The 21920-nt window shown below is 34.1% G+C and overlaps 3 protein-coding genes across 3 annotated transcripts; 2 read left to right on the top strand and 1 right to left on the bottom strand.

The window, feature by feature from the left end:
• Positions 1 to 8: 8 nt before the first annotated feature.
• On the top strand, positions 9 to 8085 carry LOC129804586 (F-actin-capping protein subunit alpha). Its single transcript, XM_055852066.1, has 3 exons — positions 9 to 214; positions 331 to 608; positions 6751 to 8085. Exons 2-3 carry the CDS (start codon positions 371 to 373, stop codon positions 7371 to 7373), a joined length of 861 nt encoding a protein of 286 aa, XP_055708041.1. The 5' UTR covers positions 9 to 214; positions 331 to 370; the 3' UTR covers positions 7374 to 8085.
• A 4925-nt stretch (positions 8086 to 13010) lies between these two features.
• Positions 13011 to 13582, top strand: LOC129804589 (39S ribosomal protein L54, mitochondrial). Its single transcript, XM_055852071.1, has 2 exons — positions 13011 to 13139; positions 13199 to 13582. Exons 1-2 carry the CDS (start codon positions 13061 to 13063, stop codon positions 13507 to 13509), a joined length of 390 nt encoding a protein of 129 aa, XP_055708046.1. The 5' UTR covers positions 13011 to 13060; the 3' UTR covers positions 13510 to 13582.
• On the bottom strand, positions 13524 to 21323 carry LOC129804578 (transitional endoplasmic reticulum ATPase TER94). The gene is made up of 4 exons (XM_055851998.1): positions 21185 to 21323; positions 18687 to 20829; positions 14041 to 14195; positions 13524 to 13959 (listed from the first exon to the last, which is right to left on the bottom strand). The coding sequence occupies exons 1-4, from the start codon at positions 21199 to 21201 to the stop codon at positions 13863 to 13865; spliced, it is 2412 nt and encodes an 803-aa protein (XP_055707973.1). The 5' UTR covers positions 21202 to 21323; the 3' UTR covers positions 13524 to 13862.
• Positions 21324 to 21920: the final 597 nt, after the last annotated feature.

A 21920-nucleotide genomic window follows, 5' to 3' on the forward strand; every position in this document is an offset into this window, starting at 1 on the left:
TCTAGGACAATTTGGGTGGGTCACTGTCACAGCCACAATTCTACTACCGCCAACCCATTCAATACGTACGCGCTTTTGCAGATTTATTTTTTTCCACGAATATTTGCCATTTTCACCACATCACAAACCAATAAAACGCATGATTTCATACCAATTGTCCAGCCAGTGTGCCCCTTGTTCAGCTGTGTGAAGAAAATACCCCAAATTCTGTGTGGTAAGTGTCGATAAATTGGTCCAAGAATTTCTTGGTGGCATAAGAAAAAAAAAATGATTCATACGTCAAAATTCCTTCTCACTCACACTTTCTCAACATTTTTTTATTCTTCACAGATTTCTTGCAAGGTTCTTTCGCCCCAAGATCTCTCCTGAGATGGATGATGTTATTAGTGATCAAGATAAAGTGAGAATTGTGTCTGATTTCATACTTCACGCACCACCAGGTGAATTCAATGAGGTGTTCAATGATGTACGCGAATTGCTGAAGAATGATGCCCTGCTGAAGGAAGGAGCTTCAGCGGCATTTGCCCAATACAACAAAGATCAATTGACGCCCGTGAGACTGGAGAATGCCGAACATCCCGGCCTTATAACAGAATTCAATGATTTGGGTGAGTTAGCATTGGATGCACTTTTCTTTGATAGACCGTGCAAAGAGAAAAAGAATTCCGGATAGGGTTCCGCTATCTCTCTGCAACTGTGTGATAATTTTCTCACCCTCAAAACAAAACTCCAATTCTCCTGATTCCAAAGCATTGCTCGAAATAACTTGGGTATCTCTATAGAAATCCCACTATATTTACATTTTAAATTAATTTCTCACCCTTCCGTATTTAGAACTTACGATGAAGCAGTCTTATTTGTCTTTCTGATAGTGGAAATCGATAGAATTTACCGTCATACATTGCTATTCCATTAATAACTTTAGTAGACTGTGATAAGAATAGCTAGGCTTATGGGAAATCTAATTCATTTAAACAAGAAATTTTATTGTTAAAATATTAACTTGAATTCTGTCACCTTTTTAAATTAAATTAAAATTCGATTAGGTTATTTCCCAACGGGATTGATTGGGAAATAGCGTGACGAATACAATTTTTGCTACTGGTTCTATTTATTTACCAGGCAATTAAATATTTGCAGACGCTTCATATTGCAATCATTGCAATATTTTGCACAAAAATACAGTTGCATTTTAAAATGGCTTAATCCGTTACATGGTTTATCCCTTTTAATCCTTTAAGGACGATTGGGTCACCGGTGACCCAAAAATGAAATTTTTCCTACGGCCTTCCTAAGTTTTATTTTTTCTGTAAAAAGTTAAAAAAAATTATTTTTTCCGACCCTCAATTTATGGCCTTCTCGTCCTTAAAAGGTTGACCCATTCCTTACCATGGTATTATACATAATACGGAAATTGAGTGATTTTAGATGAATTATTCCAATGATGATTTATTTATCTCAAGTATTTCTAGTAGATTGACTGAATGGATTAATCCTAAGATAGCCCCTTAAATTCCGAAAAAAATGTTTATGCCTCCGGCACACCTTTTAGATCCGTCAAATTTCATAAAATCAAAATTCACATCCCTTTCTTTCTTAAAAGTTTAGCATATATAACTATCCTACTTTTTCGCACTCTTCTTCTTCTTTTGAACATCACAGCAAATTAAATTTGGTTCAGTCCAATTTTGAGACCGAAAGAGTAGGATAGACTTATGCAAGTCTTTTATGGCTCTGGAACACCTTTAAGATCAGGAAAATTTCATGAAGTCGAAATTGGAATCCCTTTCTTTCTCACACGTTTTTCATATGTCCATCTCATTCTTTCGCACTCTTCTTCTTCTTTTAAACATCACAACAAATTCAATTTAGCTCGATCAAATTTGAAGTGTGAAAAAATGAGATAGACATACAGTAGAGTCTCGCTATAGGCCATCGCTCTATAGTCCACAATTTATCGACCGTTGATTTCAAAACACTGATTTTATGTTAGGTTATGTTTTTTGTACGCAACAAGCACAATTATATTAATATTTTTGGCAAACTTTATTGAGTAGTTGTGATAATTGTGATCCATAATGAAGAGAGCGAGGACAAGTACCACAAACACAAAGAAAGTGGAAGCCGTCGAGCAATTTCAATATTAAAAGTCGTTGATAATTTTAAAAAAATACATGGACTATAGTGCGACCCAAGTGTCAAATCTGAAACCAAATATGGACTATAACGAGACTCTACTGTAATGCAAAACATGTGAGAAAGAAAATGTAAATTTTGATTTCATTAAATTTTCTTGAACTAAAAGGTGTGCCGGAGCTATTAAGAAAGAGAAGTGAATTTTGATTTCATGAAATTTGACCGATCTAAAAGGTGTGCCGGAGCCTTATGAAATCAAAATTCGCTTCCCTATCTTTCTCAAAAAGTTTGCCTAAATCTATCCCACTCTTTCTGACGTAAAATTGGACTGAAGAAAATTTAATTTGGTGTGATGTTCAAAAGAAGAAGAATAAGAGTGTGAAAGAGTAGAATATACAGTGCTGTCTCTCTATATGCACAGTTTGGGTACTTTTTTTGACAGTTCTCTCTCTGAATATGCACAACTTTTTTTGAAATTCCCAATGGTTTTTTCTTTATTTTAATAAATTATCATTTTTTTTCATTGTTCTAGAATTTCCCGTGTTATTTTAAATATAATATGAGACAGAAAAAATAAAATTAAGAAAATTGAAAACAAGAAAAATTAGTTATCAAGAAAATAATTTTCTTTATTACTTTGTCAAAATGTAAACAAATTGATTTTGAATGCAATCGACACAAAAGCTGTGCATATAGAGAGTGTGCATATAGAGAGACAACACTATACACAAACAAAATTTTGAATTTTGACTGTGAAATTTTCCTGATCTAAAAGGTGTGCCGGAGCCATAAAGCCTCTGTACTATCTTTTTATATCAAGGAAATCTCATAAAGTCAAGATTTACATCCCCTTCTATCGCAAAGATTTTGCAACTATATAAACTATTTCACTCTTACGAACTCTTCTTCTTCTTCTTCTTCTTTAGAATGTCAGAACAAATTCAATTTAATTCTTCCTAATTTTGAGTGCGAGAGTAGGATAAATATGTGCAAAACTATTAAGAAAGAAAGCGATTTGAATTTTGATGCCATGAAATTTGCTTTCCTGAACTAGCGGGAGATCGAGAGGCGTGGGCTACTAACCCGGGTGTTTTAAGACCGTGATTGCGATTGGGACAAATGGTAGAAAATGAATGAATTTTGATTTCATGAAATTGTGCCTATCAAAAACTTAATAATGGCTCCGGCACACCTTTTAGATCAGGAAAATTTCACAAAGTCGAAATTCGAAACCCTTTCTTTCTCACATGTTTTGCATATGACTATCACATTCTTTCGCATACCAAATTCGATTGAGCTAAATTGAATTTGGAGTGATGTTTAAGAGAAGAAGAAGAGTGCGAGAGAATGAGATATACATCTGCAAAACGTGTGAGAAAGAAACGGATCCGAAATTCGACTTCATGAAATTTTCTTAATCTAAAAGGTGTGCCGGAGCCATAAGCATTAAAATTTGAGTTTTTAAATTGAAATTTCGATGTTGATTTTGTATTCATCGATAAAATTTTTTGACTATACACTGAAATTTTTTAAGCCATCAAACTAAACAAAAACTAATCTTAAATTGAAAAATTAAGCTGAGTTTTGAATTTCAAAATAATGGCTCCGGCATATCTTTTGGCATACATACATTTTAGATCTGAAAGCCATGAAGTCAAAATTCATATCCCTTTTTTTCTCAATCCTTTTGCATAATTTTGCACTCAAAAATAGATGAAACCGTTGAATTATATTGGATTATATAATGTGAATTTGTACACATTATGCAAAAAAATTAAGAAAACCATGGTATGTTAATTTTGATTTCATTAAATTTAGAGTATAGGATCTTCCAAATTCGAACAATCTTTTGAAAACTAATGGCTCCAGCACACCTTTTAGATCAGGAAAATTTCACAAAAGCAAAATTCACATCTCTTTTTTTCTTGAAAATTTTACTTATCTCTATCCTACTCTTTCGCGCTCTTCTTCTTTCGAACATCACACCAAATTAAATTTTAAATTTAGTTCAGTCAAATTTCAAGACCAAAAGAGTGGAATAGACTTATGCAAATCTTTTGAGAAAGGGACGCGAATTTTGTTTTAATGAAATTTTATCGATCTAAAACAGAGGTGTGCAAGAAACCGTTGAAACCAAATTAACGTCAAATGAAACATGTACGTCAATGGTCAAAACGCTACTATAACAAACTTATTTTGACGTTAATTCGGTTTCAACGGTTTCTTGCACACCTCTGATCTAAAAGGTATGCGGGAGCCATAACGGAAGTTATGTGCGAAAGTCGTCTTACACATTCGAGCTGATTTCATCAAAATTTATTTCAAAAAAATTTTGAAAGAAAAATTACAATTTTTGAAGGATTGTTTGACGATAAATTCCTCCAAATTAAGCTGTCTATACAGTAGACTCTCGCTAACTCGGCTCTTTTAAGATCGGGCTACTTTTTAATTCAGGCGGCAGTTACAGTAGACTATCACTTATCCGTGGACTCTTTTTCCGGGTGACATAAAAAAATTCCGTGAGACAGTTGAATTTTCTAAATTTTGTTGACATTATTGTCCCCGTTTTGAGGTGTTTTGTTAAAGCAAATGTACTCTATCTACTGTAATTCTTTCTCATTGTAACTTTTTTGGACAGTACATATGCTTAGAGAGAACGTTCATTCGATCACGTCAGGATTCACTCCACAAATTTCCAATGTAAACAAAAAAATCGTTGGATTTCCAACAATTTGATGTGTATCATTCTCAAAATCCGTATAACATTTTGGTCCCGCTCTCATGGATAAGTCAGAGTCCACTGTAAATTCAAAAAACGTTTGTTGACATTTTTCGACCTCGATTATGATTATCAAATGAAGCAAATATGCTAAAATTTGTCATGATTTGTTTTAGTTTTAATGTGATTTTGCATTATTAAGAGGTTTTCATGAATTTATAATAGCAATGAGCATGTAAACTCAATATGAGTATGCAGATGAACAAAAAATCGTTGCATTTCAAACAATTTGACGTCCGAATTTCTCTCTAATTCGGTTGACATTTCGGTACCAAATGCCCGAATTTGAGAGAGTCTACTGTACATAAATAAATGATAAATTTCTATCAAAAATGAGCTTCAAAAGGTGTGCTTCAAAAAAATTGTCTACAAATTGAGACCAATTTTCGTCAAAAATTTGCATTTTTGGCAGAAATTTGACGTTTCTACTTACGGTACTGCAGGCAATTTCCTTCAAAAAGTAATTTTTAATTAAGCTTTTTGCCAATATGTAGCGGCTTTTAATAAATAATGGAAATTAAAGAGCTTTTAATAGAATAAAATTTATTACCCTTTAATTTAGGATTGATGACACGCAATAACATTAATATTTTTTTGATCAGTTTTTAAATCAAAGATATCGTAAAGGTGTTTGTCGATTTCATTTCATCAGTCTTATATTCACGGGGTTCGGCATAAGTGTTTGACTGTAGCACTGTAAAAATGAGCAGTACAAAGTTAAATTTGGTCGGTAAAAAAAGTCAAATTTAAGCCGGATTCAAATTAGAACTTTAAAAGCAGCAGAATTATCATCTAAGTTTTTACAAACTTAAAATTGGGTTTATTATTTTTTCGTCAGATATCAAAAATGTCAAATTAGACCCATTTTTGTTTGAATTGAGATATCCTACTGAACCAAATTTAATATTTTTATTACCAAATTTAAACTACACATTGGGAGAAATTTTCGTCAAAAATTGTTGTTTTTTTGGAATTTGCACTGTTGTAGGTGGAAACGTCAAAATTCTGTCAAAATGCATTTTTTGACGAAAATTATTCCCAATGTGTAGAGGCCTTAATTATGTTACTGCTTTTTGGTTGTTATCCCTTAAATTTTAAATATTACTTAATTTTGAAAATGATCAACCGCCAAAATAGAACCCAGCTGACCTTAGTAATGTGATATGACTGGTTAGGAATATGATTAGCATTTGATATTATAACTTTGTATTCAAATCAGTTCTCGAAATAATGCATTTTGCATATTGTATTTTGGAAAAAGTTTTGTAAGTCAGTTCATTTATTCACTTTTAAGAGTATTTAGTTGATAATAATTAAAACCAAACTATAACCTTCTAAGTTACTTTAAAAAATGCAAATTATTGATTAAATTTGAAGTTTTCATAACTAAATGATTGATAATTTTAAAATTTCAAGTTATTCCACCCATTCTCTTGGTTCACTGTTATATTTAGGAATTTGAGGTTATCTTGAGCCTAACCTAAAAATTTATGAAAATTCTTATTAATACAACGCTTAGGCAAATTTTTTCAAGAACCTTATTCGCTTCATAAATTACTAAATGAAAAAACTAGTATTCAGCAGGTAACCTAACCTTACATTCAAATAAAAAATAGACAAATAACCTAAATAATAAATAGAAAACTTCAACTTGTTCATTAAAAAAAATCCGAAATTTCCTTCAGTCTTTACTATCATTATTCTCTGGCTTTCTTTGGGAATTTGAGCAAATCATGACGCCAAGTTTATCAAAAAGATCCACCTTTATCGGAACTGATAAGGGCGACTGATAGAGTAATTTTTTGAAAGTTAATTTACTGTGTCTGTCTTTGAAGGCGGTGGGCGTTTTTTCGATCAGCGCTCAAAGCAGTCCTTCAGGTACGATCACCTGAGAAAAGAGGCGTCCGACTATGCAGCTCACGAAGTGGACAGTCTGTCGGAGTCATGGCGTGCGGCGTTGGACGCCGAAGCGCTCATCTATACGGCCACGCATTATCGGCATGGCATTTGTTCCGTGTTCAGTCGCAGTCAGGGTGGTCAGGTGACCCTGACGCTGTGCATTGAGGATCATCAGTTCCAGCCGAAGAACTACTGCAATGGCCGATGGCGTTCGCAGTGGACGGTGACATTTGCTCCGGGTTCTGGGAGTGCTGCTGCTGAGCTCAAAGGTATCCTTAAGGTGCAGGTGCACTACTATGAGGACGGTAATGTACAACTCGTGTCGTCGAAAGAATGTCGCGAGTCGGTGATTGCTACAAATCCTACGGCTACTGCCAAAGAGATTTGCCGGTTGATCGAGGAGGCAGAGAATGACTATCAGACTGCCATCTCGGAAAATTACCAGACAATGTCTGATACCACATTCAAGGCGCTTCGGCGTCAATTGCCCGTGACAAGGACCAAAATTGATTGGTCCAAGATCATCTCCTATCGAATTGGCAAGGAGCTCACGCAATAATGTTGCCCAATGCATTTAAAACAAAAAGAAAATATATTTCAAATCATGATGATTGAACATTGTCCTCCCAAGCAAAAACATCTCCTCGCCACATTCAGTGAATTTATTCCCCAGATTTTCCCTGTCCCTTCCTGAGATGTCGCGCAATCAAAACACACGAATGGAAACGTAAATGTCCTTAATGGGATTTTGCCCTGCAAAAAAAACCTCAAGGAAGAGGGATAATAATTAATAAAATAGATAAAATCTTTCTTAGATAAGAATGAAGAAATCAATGAATTATTGAAGAAAAAAAAAGAAGAAAAGAATTTTAGAGGATGATGAGAAAAATGAACCTTAAATCGATTAGGGTGCTGAATTGAATAAGTCTTTTATTTCTAATTCTCCCTTATCTATCCTTCGAAACAAAAAAAAAAAACTTACAAATTGATAGGATTCCCAGAATTTGCATTCTTTTCATGTCAATTGCCATTCTTTTTTTTCTGGTTCTTTTACAATAAAATCCTGATAGCTAAATGATAAGCACGAGATTTAGAGAGAAACATGATAAGAGATCCCTTCGCTTTTTGTAATCTTGTGTCTTCGGCAATCAATATGATTTTTTTTTAGAAACTACTCTACTTCGAAATTTTGTTATGACATAACATTTTTATAAATAATTATTACAACTTATATACAATAAATAAATAAATATCAAAAATTGTTTAAGAAATCGTTTTTACTTTTTATTTGGACAAGTCAAGTTTTTTCTATGTTCCTCATGGATTTTATCCATGTTTTTTTCAGGAAATTTTAGGCATTGGATTAGCTATTATGACGGGGTAATGATCTCGTATCAGAACTCAGAACTAAAACAAAAGTGTCTGAAACAAAATCATGATCTCGTTAAGCACCTCAGAATAGAGTCCTTGCGATTTTCTGAAGTAACAGAGAATTGAGAGGTCGGGGAAGGCTAACGAAGGTACCTTTAAGTCCGTGGCCTAATAAGGGGAAGTGGTTGAAAATTAGAGTAAACTTGAAAGTGTTGTCATATTTCTCGCCAACACAGTAAAGTAGGGTATTATCACATTAATAATAAAATGCTCGCCGTATACTATATTTCGTTAATTTATATGCATTTTCATTGCAATTCTTACGCAAATTCTCGATTACCGTATTACCTTATCTCATATTCGATGGCACTAGGTGAAAATAATACAAGAAAATTGAAGAAATAAAACGAAAATTCGATAAACGGTGAGCAAAAAAACAGAAATTAATCGTACTGTTTTTTTGCTCGCCGTTTATCGCATTTTCGTTTTAGTTCTTCAATTTCCTTATATTATTTTTACCTAGTGCCACCGAGTATGAGATAAGGTAATACGGAAATCGAGAATTTGCGTAAGAATCGCAATTAAAAAGCGTAAATTAACGAAATACGGTGAGCATTTTACTGTCAATGTGATTCTGCCCTTACGGTTGCTTCCGGCTGTATGCCGCTGAATGTGTGAAGGTGACAGGCAGCGACACGGATGTAGCCGATGTAGGTCAAAAACTGATGGAAATGTATTCTGATCATTATTTTGATTATAATTACGTTAATTGTTTCTCGGCTTAAGTCGCAATTTTTTTAGGCCATAAAAGGTATGATGGCCAATTAACACTTAAAAACCCAAAGTGGCACTTTACTCCAATTTTAAGTTTGGAGCTTCATAGTAGGATTTCTATTCAATATATGCTAAAGTGATAACACGAATGTATAGAGAATTTAATTAGCTTTCGTTTAGTTAAAGTTAAAAAAAAAAAACAGTTGATAACTTTTCTATTATTTAAAAAATAGAAAAAAAAACTATAAAACGGGGGCGTAGAATATCAAAATTGGCGTAAAATGCCACCTTTTTTATATGGAGTTGACATCCGAAATGGATATTTGAATGGATTATACTACATAACTTAAAAAAGGTTAGCATTTTTTGAATTCACGATTCAAAAAAATAGAAAAAATACATGAAAATATTATAATAATGATAAAAAGTTAAGTAATATGATACCTAGAATTGTTGTAAAGTGGTACTGTAGAGAAAAATAAGGAGAAAATTCAATTTACGCCTTGTTTTTCTTTTTCGAATTCCTGTTGGAATTTCACATAAAATTTTCTTTAAAAAAAAAAGTGCAAGTCTATATGAGAATTGAAAATTTTACAGGAAAATATATTGATATGAATCCTAAAATCCTTGCCAAATTGCTAAGAAAAAGAAAATGCAATGAAAATTGGCTTTTTGCTACGAAAATTTGTAAAAATTCACCTTGGCATTTTTTGTCAATATTACAAAACAATTGTATAAAAATGACAAAATATTTAATGGAAAATTAATTTATGAGTCTTACTGTGTTATCACACTTGCACATTAAAATTTTAATATGATTCACATTAATTGTCGCTGGTGAGAGTCCAAATGTGTAATTTGTGTGTTTGAATCATTTTATATTCAAAATTTGATCTATTTGTTGATAAAAAGGTAGACTTGGCCCGCAAAATTTGATATAAATTGATTTATAGCATTAATGCGAAAAATTAATGCGATTTTCTCTTTAATTTTTAATGTGAAAAATATTTATGCTTTAGGTAAATTTAAACTTATTTTTGCAGGCCAAATCCACTTCTTTATCAATAACCGTGTAAACAGACGGAATTCCCACGGGAATTCCCATGAGATTTTCCATTCCGGATGGAAATTCCCATATTGAACCGTGTAAACAGACGGAATTCCCACGGGAATTCCCATGAGATTTTCCATTCCGGATGGGAATTCCGGATGGAAATTCCCATATTGAACTGTCAAATTTTTACCATCCGCTCTATGCGCCTCTGGTGGACTTCAAGCGCAACACAAAAATGCTCCGAAGATTTGAATTTCAAATTTTGTTTTTTCCGAATATAAATAACGGAATGTGTATTTAGAAGATATTTTACGTACTTTATTTTATTAAAGTGGCTTTATTATACCACAAGGATATTAGTAATATTATCTATTAATACATTTCATGGAAAATCTTTTAAAATTTCTCGAGAAATGATTAGAAATGTTGTTATAGCGTAAATATCTTGTCAAAAACCCCCAATTAAAGTGGAAAAATCAACGACAGGCTTTGGATATCTTTGCTGATAGGACCTATTGATTAATTTTCGTTTAATTGTAGTGCTGATAATTTAAAATTTTATAAAGTGTTAGAAGAAAATGTATAAAGTGTCCCTGGGTGACCAAGCAGTCAATTCATTCGGAACGTTCGGAACAGAGACGTTTACAAAAATTAGTTAATTGTATAATAATTGAATACAAATTGTTTTAAAAAACAAGAAGACTGTAAAATATTTTAAAATTTTATTTCCAAAAAAAAGTAAACAATAAAAAATATTGAAGTAATATTTTATATCCGAAAAGGCAGTTTATATGGTTTCTGGCTATAATTTTCATCAGTGAACTTCGATAGTTCTTACTATTCTTTGTATTTCCTTATCTACATTATTATATTCTTTACATTTTTTAATAATGGGATTTATTGAAAAAGATAAATTTTGAATCTGCCTTTCCAATCATTTAAACCTCTTCTGAAATGTTATTGATGAATATTTAATTTAATCCAGAAACACTAATCCTTTCAAAATTATTATAGTATTATTATTCGATTTCAAATTTGCTTTTAAAATCAATGTTTTGATCACTACAGGAGATTTTACATGTTTTTTCATATATTATTTGCTTAAAAACACTCCAAATTAAATTTTCGGAATTCTCCGGAAGCAAAAAGCTATCTCGAGCGAGATAGCTTTTTTCCATTTTAGAAAATGGAATATTTCACCCTCCAACGGAAAATTTCCATTTGAAATTCAAAATATTTCAAGACATTCGGGCAGTTTCGTGCACTTTTGCAGAGGGCGCTTGTATAGCAAATTTACCATTTGCTCGTGGGAATTCCCGTGGAAATTCCGTCTGTTTACACGGGAACTGTCAAATTTTTACCATCCGCTCTATGCGCCTCTGGTGGACTTCAAGCGCAACACAAAAATGCTCCGAAGATTTGAATTTCAAATTTTGTTTTTTCCGAATATAAATAACGGAATGTGTATTTAGAAGATATTTTACGTACTTTATTTTATTAAAGTGGCTTTATTATACCACAAGGATATTAGTAATATTATCTATTAATACATTTCATGGAAAATCTTTTAAAATTTCTCGAGAAATGATTAGAAACGTTGTTATAGCGTAAATATCTTGTCAAAAACCCCCAATTAAAGTGGATAAATCAACGACAGGCTTTGGATATCTTTGCTGATAGGACCTATTGATTAATTTTCGTTTAATTGTAGTGCTGATAATTTAAAATTTTATAAAGTGTTGGAAGAAAATGTATAAAATATCCCTGGGTGACCAAGCAGTCAATTCATTCGGAACAGAGATGTTTACAAAAATTAGTTAATTGTATAATAATTGAATACAAATTGTTTTAAAAAACAAGAAGACTGTAAAATATTTTAAAATTTTATTTCCAAAAAAAAGTAAACAATAAAAAATATTGAAGTAATATTTTATATCCGAAAAGGCAGTTTATATGGTTTCTGGCTATAATTTTCATCAGTGAACTTCGATAGTTCTTACTATTCTTTGTATTTCCTTATCTACATTATTATATTCTTTACATTTTTTAATAATGGGATTTATTGAAAAAGATAAATTTTGAATCTGCCTTTCCAATCATTTAAACCTCTTCTGAAATGTTATTGATGAATATTTAATTTAATCCAGAAACACTAATCCTTTCAAAATTATTATAGTATTATTATTCGATTTCAAATTTGCTTTTAAAATCAATGTTTTGATCACTACAGGAGATTTTACATGTTTTTTCATATATTATTTGCTTAAAAACACTCCAAATTAAATTTTCGGAATTCTCCGGAAGCAAAAAGCTATCTCGAGCGAGATAGTTTTTTTCCATTTTAGAAAATTGAATATTTCACCCTCCAACGGAAACTTTCCATTTGAAATTCAAAATATTTCAAGATATTCGGGCAGTTTCGTGCACTTTTGCAGAGGGCGCTTGTATAGCAAATTTACCATTTGCTCGTGGGAATTCCCGTGGAAATTCCGTCTGTTTACACGGTAAATAGAGAAACCCCAAATATAAAGTGACTCAAAGACACAAATAACATATTTGGACGCTCACAAGCGACAATTAATGTGAATCACATTAAAATTTTAATGTGCAAGTGTGATAACGCCGTTAGAACGTCTAGAACCAGGGCGAAGCATTCTCATACATTTTCTGTACAAAAGTATGGTGTACGTACATTTTTTCTTAAGTGACTTTTTAGTTTTAGTATAAAACCCTGTAGAAGTCTTTCGGAACGAAAAACTATTGGAAAAATGTTTTTTTTTGTTGATAATATCAGCGCTGGCATTTTCTGCCAGTTTGGTGTTTTACGTGATTTTTTGGCTCGGGTTTTATAGAAAACCCGTTTTCTATTATGTTCTCATACTTAATTCATTATACGTATGGGATATGAAATTGGGAAACGTAAAACAGTTACTTCGTGTTGCCATCTGGGTTGTTTGAAAAATTTCTACGAGCGCCCTCTTTGAGAAAATTTTAATAACCTCTAATGACATTCAACGACATAACCTAATTTTTGTAGATCCGGGAAAATGAGTTTCCTCACTATATTTTCCTCAATAAATAAGAGTTTTCTCACATATTCTCTTGCGAGATTTTACTCTAATGGAGGTAAGAACTCTTAGAATCTTATCCCTAAGGCAAAAATTTATTAGGTTATTGCATTTCAGTGGCTCCAATTGCAATGACAAAAAAGAAGAAATTGGGAAAGCTCGGTCCGGTGGCGGAAAAGAAGGAAATTCCCGTGGAAACCGATGTTAATCGGCTGGTTAACTTTGTCTGCGGCAGTAACATCTACAAAACCGGCGAAGATATTCAGTTGAAACCAGATTCTGAATACCCAGAATGGCTCTGGAAGATGCACACCGGAAAGCCCCTGCCCCTTGAGGAACTTGATCCAAATACCAAACACTACTGGAGACGCCTCCGGAAAATGGCCCATCGACGGAATAATCAGCTGTTAAAGCTGAAGAAATTCTAATAGACATGCTGTAGTTCATTTTATTACTCTTTATTCTCAAATTGGAAATATAATTGTTTAAATTACGCAAAAATTCTGCAAATTACCCTCTAGAGAAAGTCTAAGAATATTTTTTTTGTGTGTGGAAAAAGAACTCCTTACAGGCTAGTTCATCTGTCTCTCCTCTTTATCTCCATCCAGATGCTTTGTGGGTATTCTTTTACAAAAAAAAAAGATGACAAAAAAAACTAAACAAAAAGAAACCTATCATGGGTTTATCAATCGCGCTTTTCTCTTCCTGGGCAGAAGAGAACTCAAGATGAAAGTTTTTTTTCTCCCATTTGGAGGCGAGCATGAGATGAATAAAATGTCGTCTAACTGTAGAGATCATCGTCTCCATTATCTTCCGGACGATTTTGCGGCTGACTCTGTCCAGGACCTTGTGACGATGAGCCACTTCCCGACGGAAATCTGTTTTTTTTTTCATCCCCGGAAATCCCGAAATTCATAAGTAAAAACATCCTTAAAAAATCTGAAATGGATTCAACTTACCTGAAATTTGTGCCAAAGCCACGAGATTGCTGAAGTGTCTGAGCAAACATCTCGTACTTCCTGATATCGTTGTCCGAGACAGAACGGCGAGCAAATTTCATTGCTTCCTCAAAGTGACCACGAGTTATCTCCGGAACTGGATCTTCTTCATCCATCTGAAATGTTGAAAACATGAGAGAAAGTATCATTGACCAGCCTATTACTTTAAAAATCTTCAGTTATGATATGATTTATCCCTTGGAATAAAACCTTCAGTGAAGTATTTTTTCTGTTTTAACTAAATTTTGTATATCTAATCGGTGATATAAAAAAAAAATCTTGAGTCAGGAAAAAAGAAGAAAACCTGCATACGAGCAAAAAAAAATCAGTAATTTAGAACGTATTGAATTTTAAACTCATTCTTGTATATCTTACTGTGTTATCACACTTGCACATTAAAATTTTAATATGATTCACATTAATTGTCGCTGGTGAGAGTCCAAATGTGTAATTTGTGTGTTTGAATCATTTTATATTCAAAATTTGATCTATTTGTTGATAAAATGTAGACTTGGCCCACAAAATTTGATATAAATTGATTTATAGCACTAATGCGAAAAATTAATGCGATTTTCTCTTTAATTTTTTTATGTGAAAAATATTTATGCTTTAGGTAAATTTAAACTTATTTTTGCAGGCCAAGTCCACTTCTTTATCAATAAATAGAGAAACCCCAAATATCAAGTGACTCAAAGACACAAATAACATATTTGGACGCTCACAAGCGACAATTAATGTGAATCACATTAAAATTTTAATGTGCAAGTGTGATAACGCCGTTACACGGCTTTCAGAGTTGAATCTTATGCCCTAGACACACTTAAGACTTAAGTCGAGAGATGGCTTAACGTTTTTATAATTAAAATAATGATTAGGGGAGACTGAGGCAAAAAGTCACAAATCGAAAAATTCAAAATTCAATATCTTCCAAGGTAAAAGGTAGCGGCTCAAATTTTTTTCTATAGACCTTTTTCAATGTCGTACGTTTCTTAGAATTCGAACGAGGAATTTAGAAAATAAAAAAATATCGAAATTTTTAGCCCTATTTTTGAAATATTTTCCTTACTTATTTTCCAAAATTGATGCACTACTGGTGAATATTTTCAAAATAATTTGAATTTTTTGAATACGAATCCGCTATCTATTTTAGAATTTCACAAAAGTTCTTTTCTCCAGAAATCCTTTTATTAAAAATGGCCACTTGGGGCAAAAAGTAACAAAAGGTATAGAGCAAAAAGTAACAAAAAAGCGAAGCAATTTCTGATGTCTCACGGCGAAAAGAAACGTCATTATCATGTCTCGCCGCTTTTTGTTTGCATTGGTCAAACGATTTGCAGTCTTTTGTGTTTTTTTTTCTAAAATAGCTTGAAAGCGCTTTAATCGTTTTCTCACTTTTCTCGCAGAGAAAACGCTGTTTCACAAAGGTGTAGATAAATAAATTTTCTATGAAAATATCTTCTCTAGGTATTTTTTCAAATTTACGGAAGCCCTTGATGAAGCGAATCAAAATATGATAATACGCAATGTCTGGTACTATTTGCCCCAGCATTTTTGAAAATGGTCACAAAATTACCTTTTAGAAAACGGCTCGATAAACGTATTTCCTTACAAAATAGAGAAAAATTACTTTCACAAAGTTGTAGAGCGGTAAATTTCCTATAACACTGCGCTAATTAGAAATTTTTGAAGCGCTCGAGTAGCTTGCAAAAAAATAAAATATCCGTTTTGTGACTTTTTGCCCCAATTTCCCAAAGACTACATTTCCATCAGTTTCTGATAAATACGTCTCTCGGCTTAACCCTTTATGGACGATTGGAACATCGGTGTCCCATAAAGAAAATAATTTTTCCTAACTACCTGATGTTATTTTTTTCTTCTGTCTGTGCATAATTGTAAAGTAGAAGATTGAAGGAATCTAGAATATTTTTTGCAAGTCTCTATCCATTTGTTATTTAGTAAATATTTAAGCTAAAAAATGGCGCATTTTTAAATCCTAAAATTTATAACTGATTTTATTTATTTTTTATACTTCCAATTTTTTTTAAGCAAAACCCTTTTGGCAATAAAAACTACAATATTCATATATAATATTTTTCATTAAAGCGAAAAATATCATTCATTGGTATTGTCAGAAAAATTACTTAAATTTTTGTGCTATTTTTGTCCCTATCGTTCATAGAAGCACAAAATACACCGAAACAGACTCTGTTGGACTTTCCAAGGTTAGATGTAAGATTTATCATTGATTATGTTTCCAAGTTTAATTTTTATTGTTGATTTTCAGTCCGTAAAAAGTGTCTCGTCGTTAATGGTTAAGCCTAGAAATGGCTTATTAAGTGGGAATTTAGTCATATCGTATATATTAGTCATATCGTATATATTAGTCATATCGTATTTCGTATATATATATAAAAAAAATTAATAAATTTGTTTAATATCTTATCTGTTGAGGGTTTCTGGTAAATTTTAACTTAGGATTGAATTATTCAAGGCAAATGATCTATTAAACTCTAAAGAGTCAATAAAAATTGTTACTAATTAGTGTTTTGAGACCTTTGAGAACTAGGTTAAACCTCTAGTCTGAAGACCACTGAAGTTCTCAGCGTATTACAGTTTGGGATAAATCATTACTGCCATATTTTAGAGCCTAAATTATTCCCGAAGATTAGTCTAATAACAATGTCAGACTGAACACTTTATCCAGTTCTCAAAGATTTAGAAATAACAAGCAGTGTTACAATATCTAATCTAAATGGTTCATTTGTTATTCAATATTGAATATCAAGTCAAACATTTTCCAAAAATCTTTCCTGAAAATAAATAAAGAATTTCGGCTATATGACTAAACCGGATTTGACATTCGTTCAAAAATAAGTTATACCTTAAAAAATCACAGTTTGTTAATTTAAAATACTTTAAGATTTCTCTTCAATTTTTTATTAATTTTACGATTTTATAAATAGATAGGAGCAATTATTCAAAAAATTCTAACTAGACTATTAAATTGATGAATTTTCCTATTAACTTTAGAGCACTTTATTAGGGCCTTAGACCTGAGGATTAGACGAGAGACGACTTAGCGTAATTATATTAGAAATAATGATCAAACTACGTTTCCATCATTTTCCACTAAGTCGTCTCTCGGCTTAAGTCCTAAGTGTGTCTAGGGCATTACTCTACTAGGGCAAGTACGGAACCTTCGCACGATTCATCCTTTGAACAAATAAATTTTTGTTTTTATAAATCCTTAATATCGATTTAAATCAGACTATAATTAGAAAACTATCTCGAAATTGAAAATGGATCAAGGGATTAATTTGAAAAGTTTTAACATTTGACCTTGAATAATTCAAAATAGCGATTTTTCCGGTGAAAGAGGATTTCAGATTTGAGACCCTTCCCTCTAATAAGTTTTGCCACTCTCGTCAAAGACACCCACAAAAACCTCAATTTTGTCACAGTGTATTTACTGACCAGCTTCATAAATTTATTGAAGCCTCTGAAAATTACACATTATTTTTTTACAAGAACGAAATATTTGTGCAAAAATAATTGAAAAATAAAGAAGTTTTTCAGTAAAACTGCGCGCATTTTGTTACAAAAAAAATTAATAGAACCCTTAAAATAAACATTATTTCGAATAGATGCTTGAAATAATGCTTCAGAAAAATCCAAAAGCACATTGACTCTTTATGTTTATCTATTTGAAAATAATCTTATCAGAATTCCTAATTAGAAAAAAATTCTGGGTAAAATAAAATCAATCAACAGCATTTCTTAAGAATTTCAGCAAATGAAAGCATTCCGGATGATAATTTTACGAAGAAACCTAATGACTAATTCTTATGACAGATTCAGACTTTGGAATAAACCTCTTTAGTATCTTTAAATTTTCTTCACAAAAAATATCAAATAAGTTTCTTAGCGGGAGTATTTTTTTTTATTCTTTTCAGATTTAAGAAATCCAGCAAGTTTTAGATTTAGGGGATTTTCTAAAAAAAAATTATAACGATTTTATGTTTTTTTTTTATTCTTTAATTAAAAAAAAATGAAGTGTTTCAACTCTTTCCGGACCGCAGCATATCCTGCAAGCCATTTTCACAATTTTTAATCAAAAATATCTATGCTCAGGAATTAATTGAGGTCCTACAAAAAATATTTTACATTTGGACATCCTTATAGTTTGTAATCATCCACAAGAATAGGATTTTTATCAGTTCTAAATAATTAAAAAACATTGTTTTTCACAGAACATTCATATGCTGCTTTGGGTACGAGAGTCCCAAAAGAGACGAAAGAGTTAAAAGGAAAAGACTCATAATTGCAAAGTTGTAAAAAAGAATTTAGATAGCACTTAGAACAGGTTCAAAAAAAAAAAATAAAATAAATTGGATTTAAATCGCGTCTATCTTTGATATTTTCTTAATGTTCCAGTAGGCTAAAAAAATATATATTTGGACAAAAGAGGATTAAACTTCTAGTCTACAGAGACCATTACTATTAGGAATGTTATGATGAAATCAAATTGACTCACCAAATGGAAAATTCTAGACCAAAAATAGAGAATACGCAAAACAAAGAGTAATCAGGCAAAAAATGTTACTTACATCCATTGCGCTGTTCTGGTTCTCAGCCCTGTCCTTTTCGCGCCTTATCTCCGTCTCAATGGCCTGCCTGATGGCCAATTTGCAAGCCCTCTGGCAGATCTCCGTGAGATCAGCTCCTGAGAATCCCTGAGTGACTTTTGCAATGTAGTTGAGATCCACCTCCTTGGCAATTGGGCTCTTGCGCAAATTAGCCTTGAGGATGGCCTCACGTGACTTCTCATCCGGGAGTGGAATGTAGATGAGCTGATCGAGACGTCCGGGACGCAAAATGGCCGGATCAATTATATCCGGACGATTTGTTGCCCCAATAATAAAGACATTCTTCTTGGCGCCCATTCCATCCATTTCCGTGAGGATCTGATTGATCACCCGATCAGCTGCTCCTCCAGCATCGCCCAAATTCCCACCACGACTCTTGGCAATGGAATCGAGTTCGTCAAAGAACAGGACACAGGGTGAAGCTGAGCGTGCCTTGTCAAAGATGTCACGTACATTGGCTTCAGACTCACCAAACCACATGGTCAGGAGTTCGGGACCCTTGACCGAGATAAAATTGGCCTGACACTCATTGGCTATAGCTTTGGCCAGGAGAGTCTTACCACATCCCGGTGGCCCATAGAAGAGCACTCCGCGTGATGGTTGCATGCCGAATTTGAGGAATTTATCTGGATGCTCAACGGGATATTGAACCAATTCCTGCAGTTCCTTCTTCACATTCTCCAAGCCACCAATGTCCGCCCAAGTGGTATTGGGCACCTCCACTACGGTCTCACGCAGTGCCGATGGACTGGACTTGGTCATGGCATAGCGGAAATTGTCCATGGACACAGCCAAACTATTCAGCACTTCAGCATCAATCTGATCATCTTCCAGATCAATGAGATCCATCTTCTCACGGATCTGCTGGAGAGCTGCTTCGGAGCAGAGGGAAGCCAAATCAGCTCCTACATGTCCATGACTCTCTGCAGCAATCTGCTCGAGATCTACATCATCTGCCAGGCGCATATTCTTCGTGTGAATCCGCAAAACTTCCAATCGCCCGGTAGCATCGGGAATGCCAATGTCTATTTCCCGGTCGAAACGGCCAAAACGCCTAAGAGCCGGATCAATTGAATTGGGCCGATTGGTGGCTGCCATGACAATAACATGACTACTCTTCTTCATGCCATCCATCAATGTCAGCAACTGACTCACAATCCTCCTTTCGACCTCGCCATGAGTCTTCTCACGCTTTGGTGCAATAGCATCCAATTCGTCGATGAAGATAATGGCTGGAGAATTCTTCTCAGCCTCCTCAAATGCCTTCCTCAAGTTCGATTCTGACTCTCCGGCCAGTTTACTCATGATCTCTGGGCCATTGATCAGGAAGAAAAATGCTCCGGTCTCATTGGCTACAGCCCGTGCAATAAGGGTCTTTCCCGTCCCCGGGGGCCCATACATCAAAATCCCACGTGGTGGCTTTACCCCGATTGCCTTGAAGAGCGACGGATGACGCAGTGGCAATTCCACCATTTCCTTAATCTGCGCCAATTGCTTGCGACAGCCTCCAATGTCATCATACCCAACAGCATTCAGTGCTTCCTCCTCCTCCTCACGCTTAATGGGCTCCCCATCGCAATGGATAATAGTATCCGGAGCCACAATACAATACGGCGAAGGCTCAGTGCCAACAACCTTAAATTCAACTGCCCTCATTCCACCGCGCACAATGAAATTATCATCTTTGTGGATTGGCCGATAGGCTTCCAGGAAGTAGGGCTTGAGGTACACCTCAAACAAATTTCCCGTCAATCCCTCCACCGAATCATCAATCGGGAGGATGTGCAAACGCTTCCCATACTTAATGTCCTGGCACGATTGAATGGCCACGACATCCGACAAACGGACACGCAAATTATTCCGCACCACACGATTCATCCGGATCTTCTCATCGGCACAATTCTCATCCGACAGCACAATACACACAGTCTCCTTCCGGCGTTTTCCCTTCAGCAGCACCGTGTCCCCACGGAATAGGCCCAAGTCATCCATCTTGGCCTGAGACAGAGACACCACGGAATTGTCATCGTTGACAGCCTCCTCCACCAGCAGACGATTGGGGCGATCCTTGCGTTTCAGAATAGCCGTAGCCAAATCATCCGGACTGACACAAAAGTGAGGTTAGAGAACCCAAAAGTCTCTTGAACTCTCTCTCCCATCCCTAAAATCACGTCATCGCCCACAAAGCCCCCCAAAAACTCCCAATTTTCACCCATTTACCCACCACCAACCCCCTCCCAATCAACCCCACCGCAATCCCCATATTTCCACCCTCCAAATCACACAAAAAATTCCCAACAAAATTACTCAAGATTGCATAAAATGGGGACAAAGAAAAAGTCTAGCACAAAAGTGTCCATCATGACAAGCGAAAATTGAATGAGTCGGCTTCCCACATTTTCACCTAAATTTCCCCAGAAAATACAGTATTTCCCATAAATCCTTCTTATGGTACTTACTTCTTTGGATCTGCCATGATTATCCTTAGAGTTTTCACTTACAAAAAATCACTAAAAACGCAAGATTTTCACAATTTTCTAGTGCACTCAACTGTTCTGACGTGGTTAACAATCAAATATGGCGATTGCGATGTTTTTCGCGATGATTTTACTGTTTTTCGCTTTCTGCGCCCTCTTTCAGAAAAACTTGGGAAATTTTAAAATTTGAATTTTACTGGTAAACACAATTTAACCCATTTAACCCTTGCAAGACCTGAGGACGAATGAGTCTTTTTTTGTTGTTTCTCAAAAAGGGATAAAACAAAACATTTTTACTAAATAAATTACAGAATTTGCTAAGTAATGGCACCGGCACATTTTTTAGACCAGGAAAATTTCATGAAGTCGAAATTCGCATCTCTTTCTTTCTCACTATTTTGCATTATGACTATCTTATTCTCTCACATATCAAATTCGATTGAGCTAAATTGAATTTGGTGTGATGTTTAAAAAAAGAAGAAGAGAATGAAATAGACATATGCAAAACATGTGAGAAAAAAAAAGAGATTCAGGGGTCTCGGTAGCTCAATAGGCAAAGTGTTGGCTTTGTGACGCAGAGGCCCTCGGTTCGATCCTTGATCGAAGCGCGTCCGGTGAATAATTGGAAAACAGTTTTTCACCGTCCTTGAAAGCTACAAACTGAACGCAAAAATATCAAGAAGGAAGTATGATAAAAGATAAGGGAGCAAAAAAGGAT

The sequence above is a fragment of the Phlebotomus papatasi genome, chromosome 2, assembly GCF_024763615.1.
Source record: "Phlebotomus papatasi isolate M1 chromosome 2, Ppap_2.1, whole genome shotgun sequence".
Classification (NCBI taxonomy): domain Eukaryota; kingdom Metazoa; phylum Arthropoda; class Insecta; order Diptera; family Psychodidae; genus Phlebotomus; species Phlebotomus papatasi.

What these genes read in the sequence shown, in the direction of transcription:
- LOC129804586 (XM_055852066.1), top strand. Translation starts at nt 371, where the DNA reads ATGGATGATGTTATTAGTGATCAAGATAAAGTGAGAATTGTGTCTGAT. An exon ending in AACAGAATTCAATGATTTGG is followed by an intron (nt 609 to 6,750) that starts GTGAGTTAGCAT and finishes CTGTCTTTGAAG; the next exon opens with GCGGTGGGCGTTTTTTCGAT.
- LOC129804589 (XM_055852071.1), top strand. Translation starts at nt 13,061, where the DNA reads ATGAGTTTCCTCACTATATTTTCCTCAATAAATAAGAGTTTTCTCACA. An exon ending in GAGATTTTACTCTAATGGAG is followed by an intron (nt 13,140 to 13,198) that starts GTAAGAACTCTT and finishes ATTGCATTTCAG; the next exon opens with TGGCTCCAATTGCAATGACA.
- LOC129804578 (XM_055851998.1), bottom strand. An exon ending in ACCAGAACAGCGCAATGGAT is followed by an intron (nt 14,196 to 18,686) that starts GTAAGTAACATT and finishes TCAACATTTCAG; the next exon opens with ATGGATGAAGAAGATCCAGT. An exon ending in GGCTTTGGCACAAATTTCAG is followed by an intron (nt 13,960 to 14,040) that starts GTAAGTTGAATC and finishes AAAAAAAAACAG; the next exon opens with ATTTCCGTCGGGAAGTGGCT.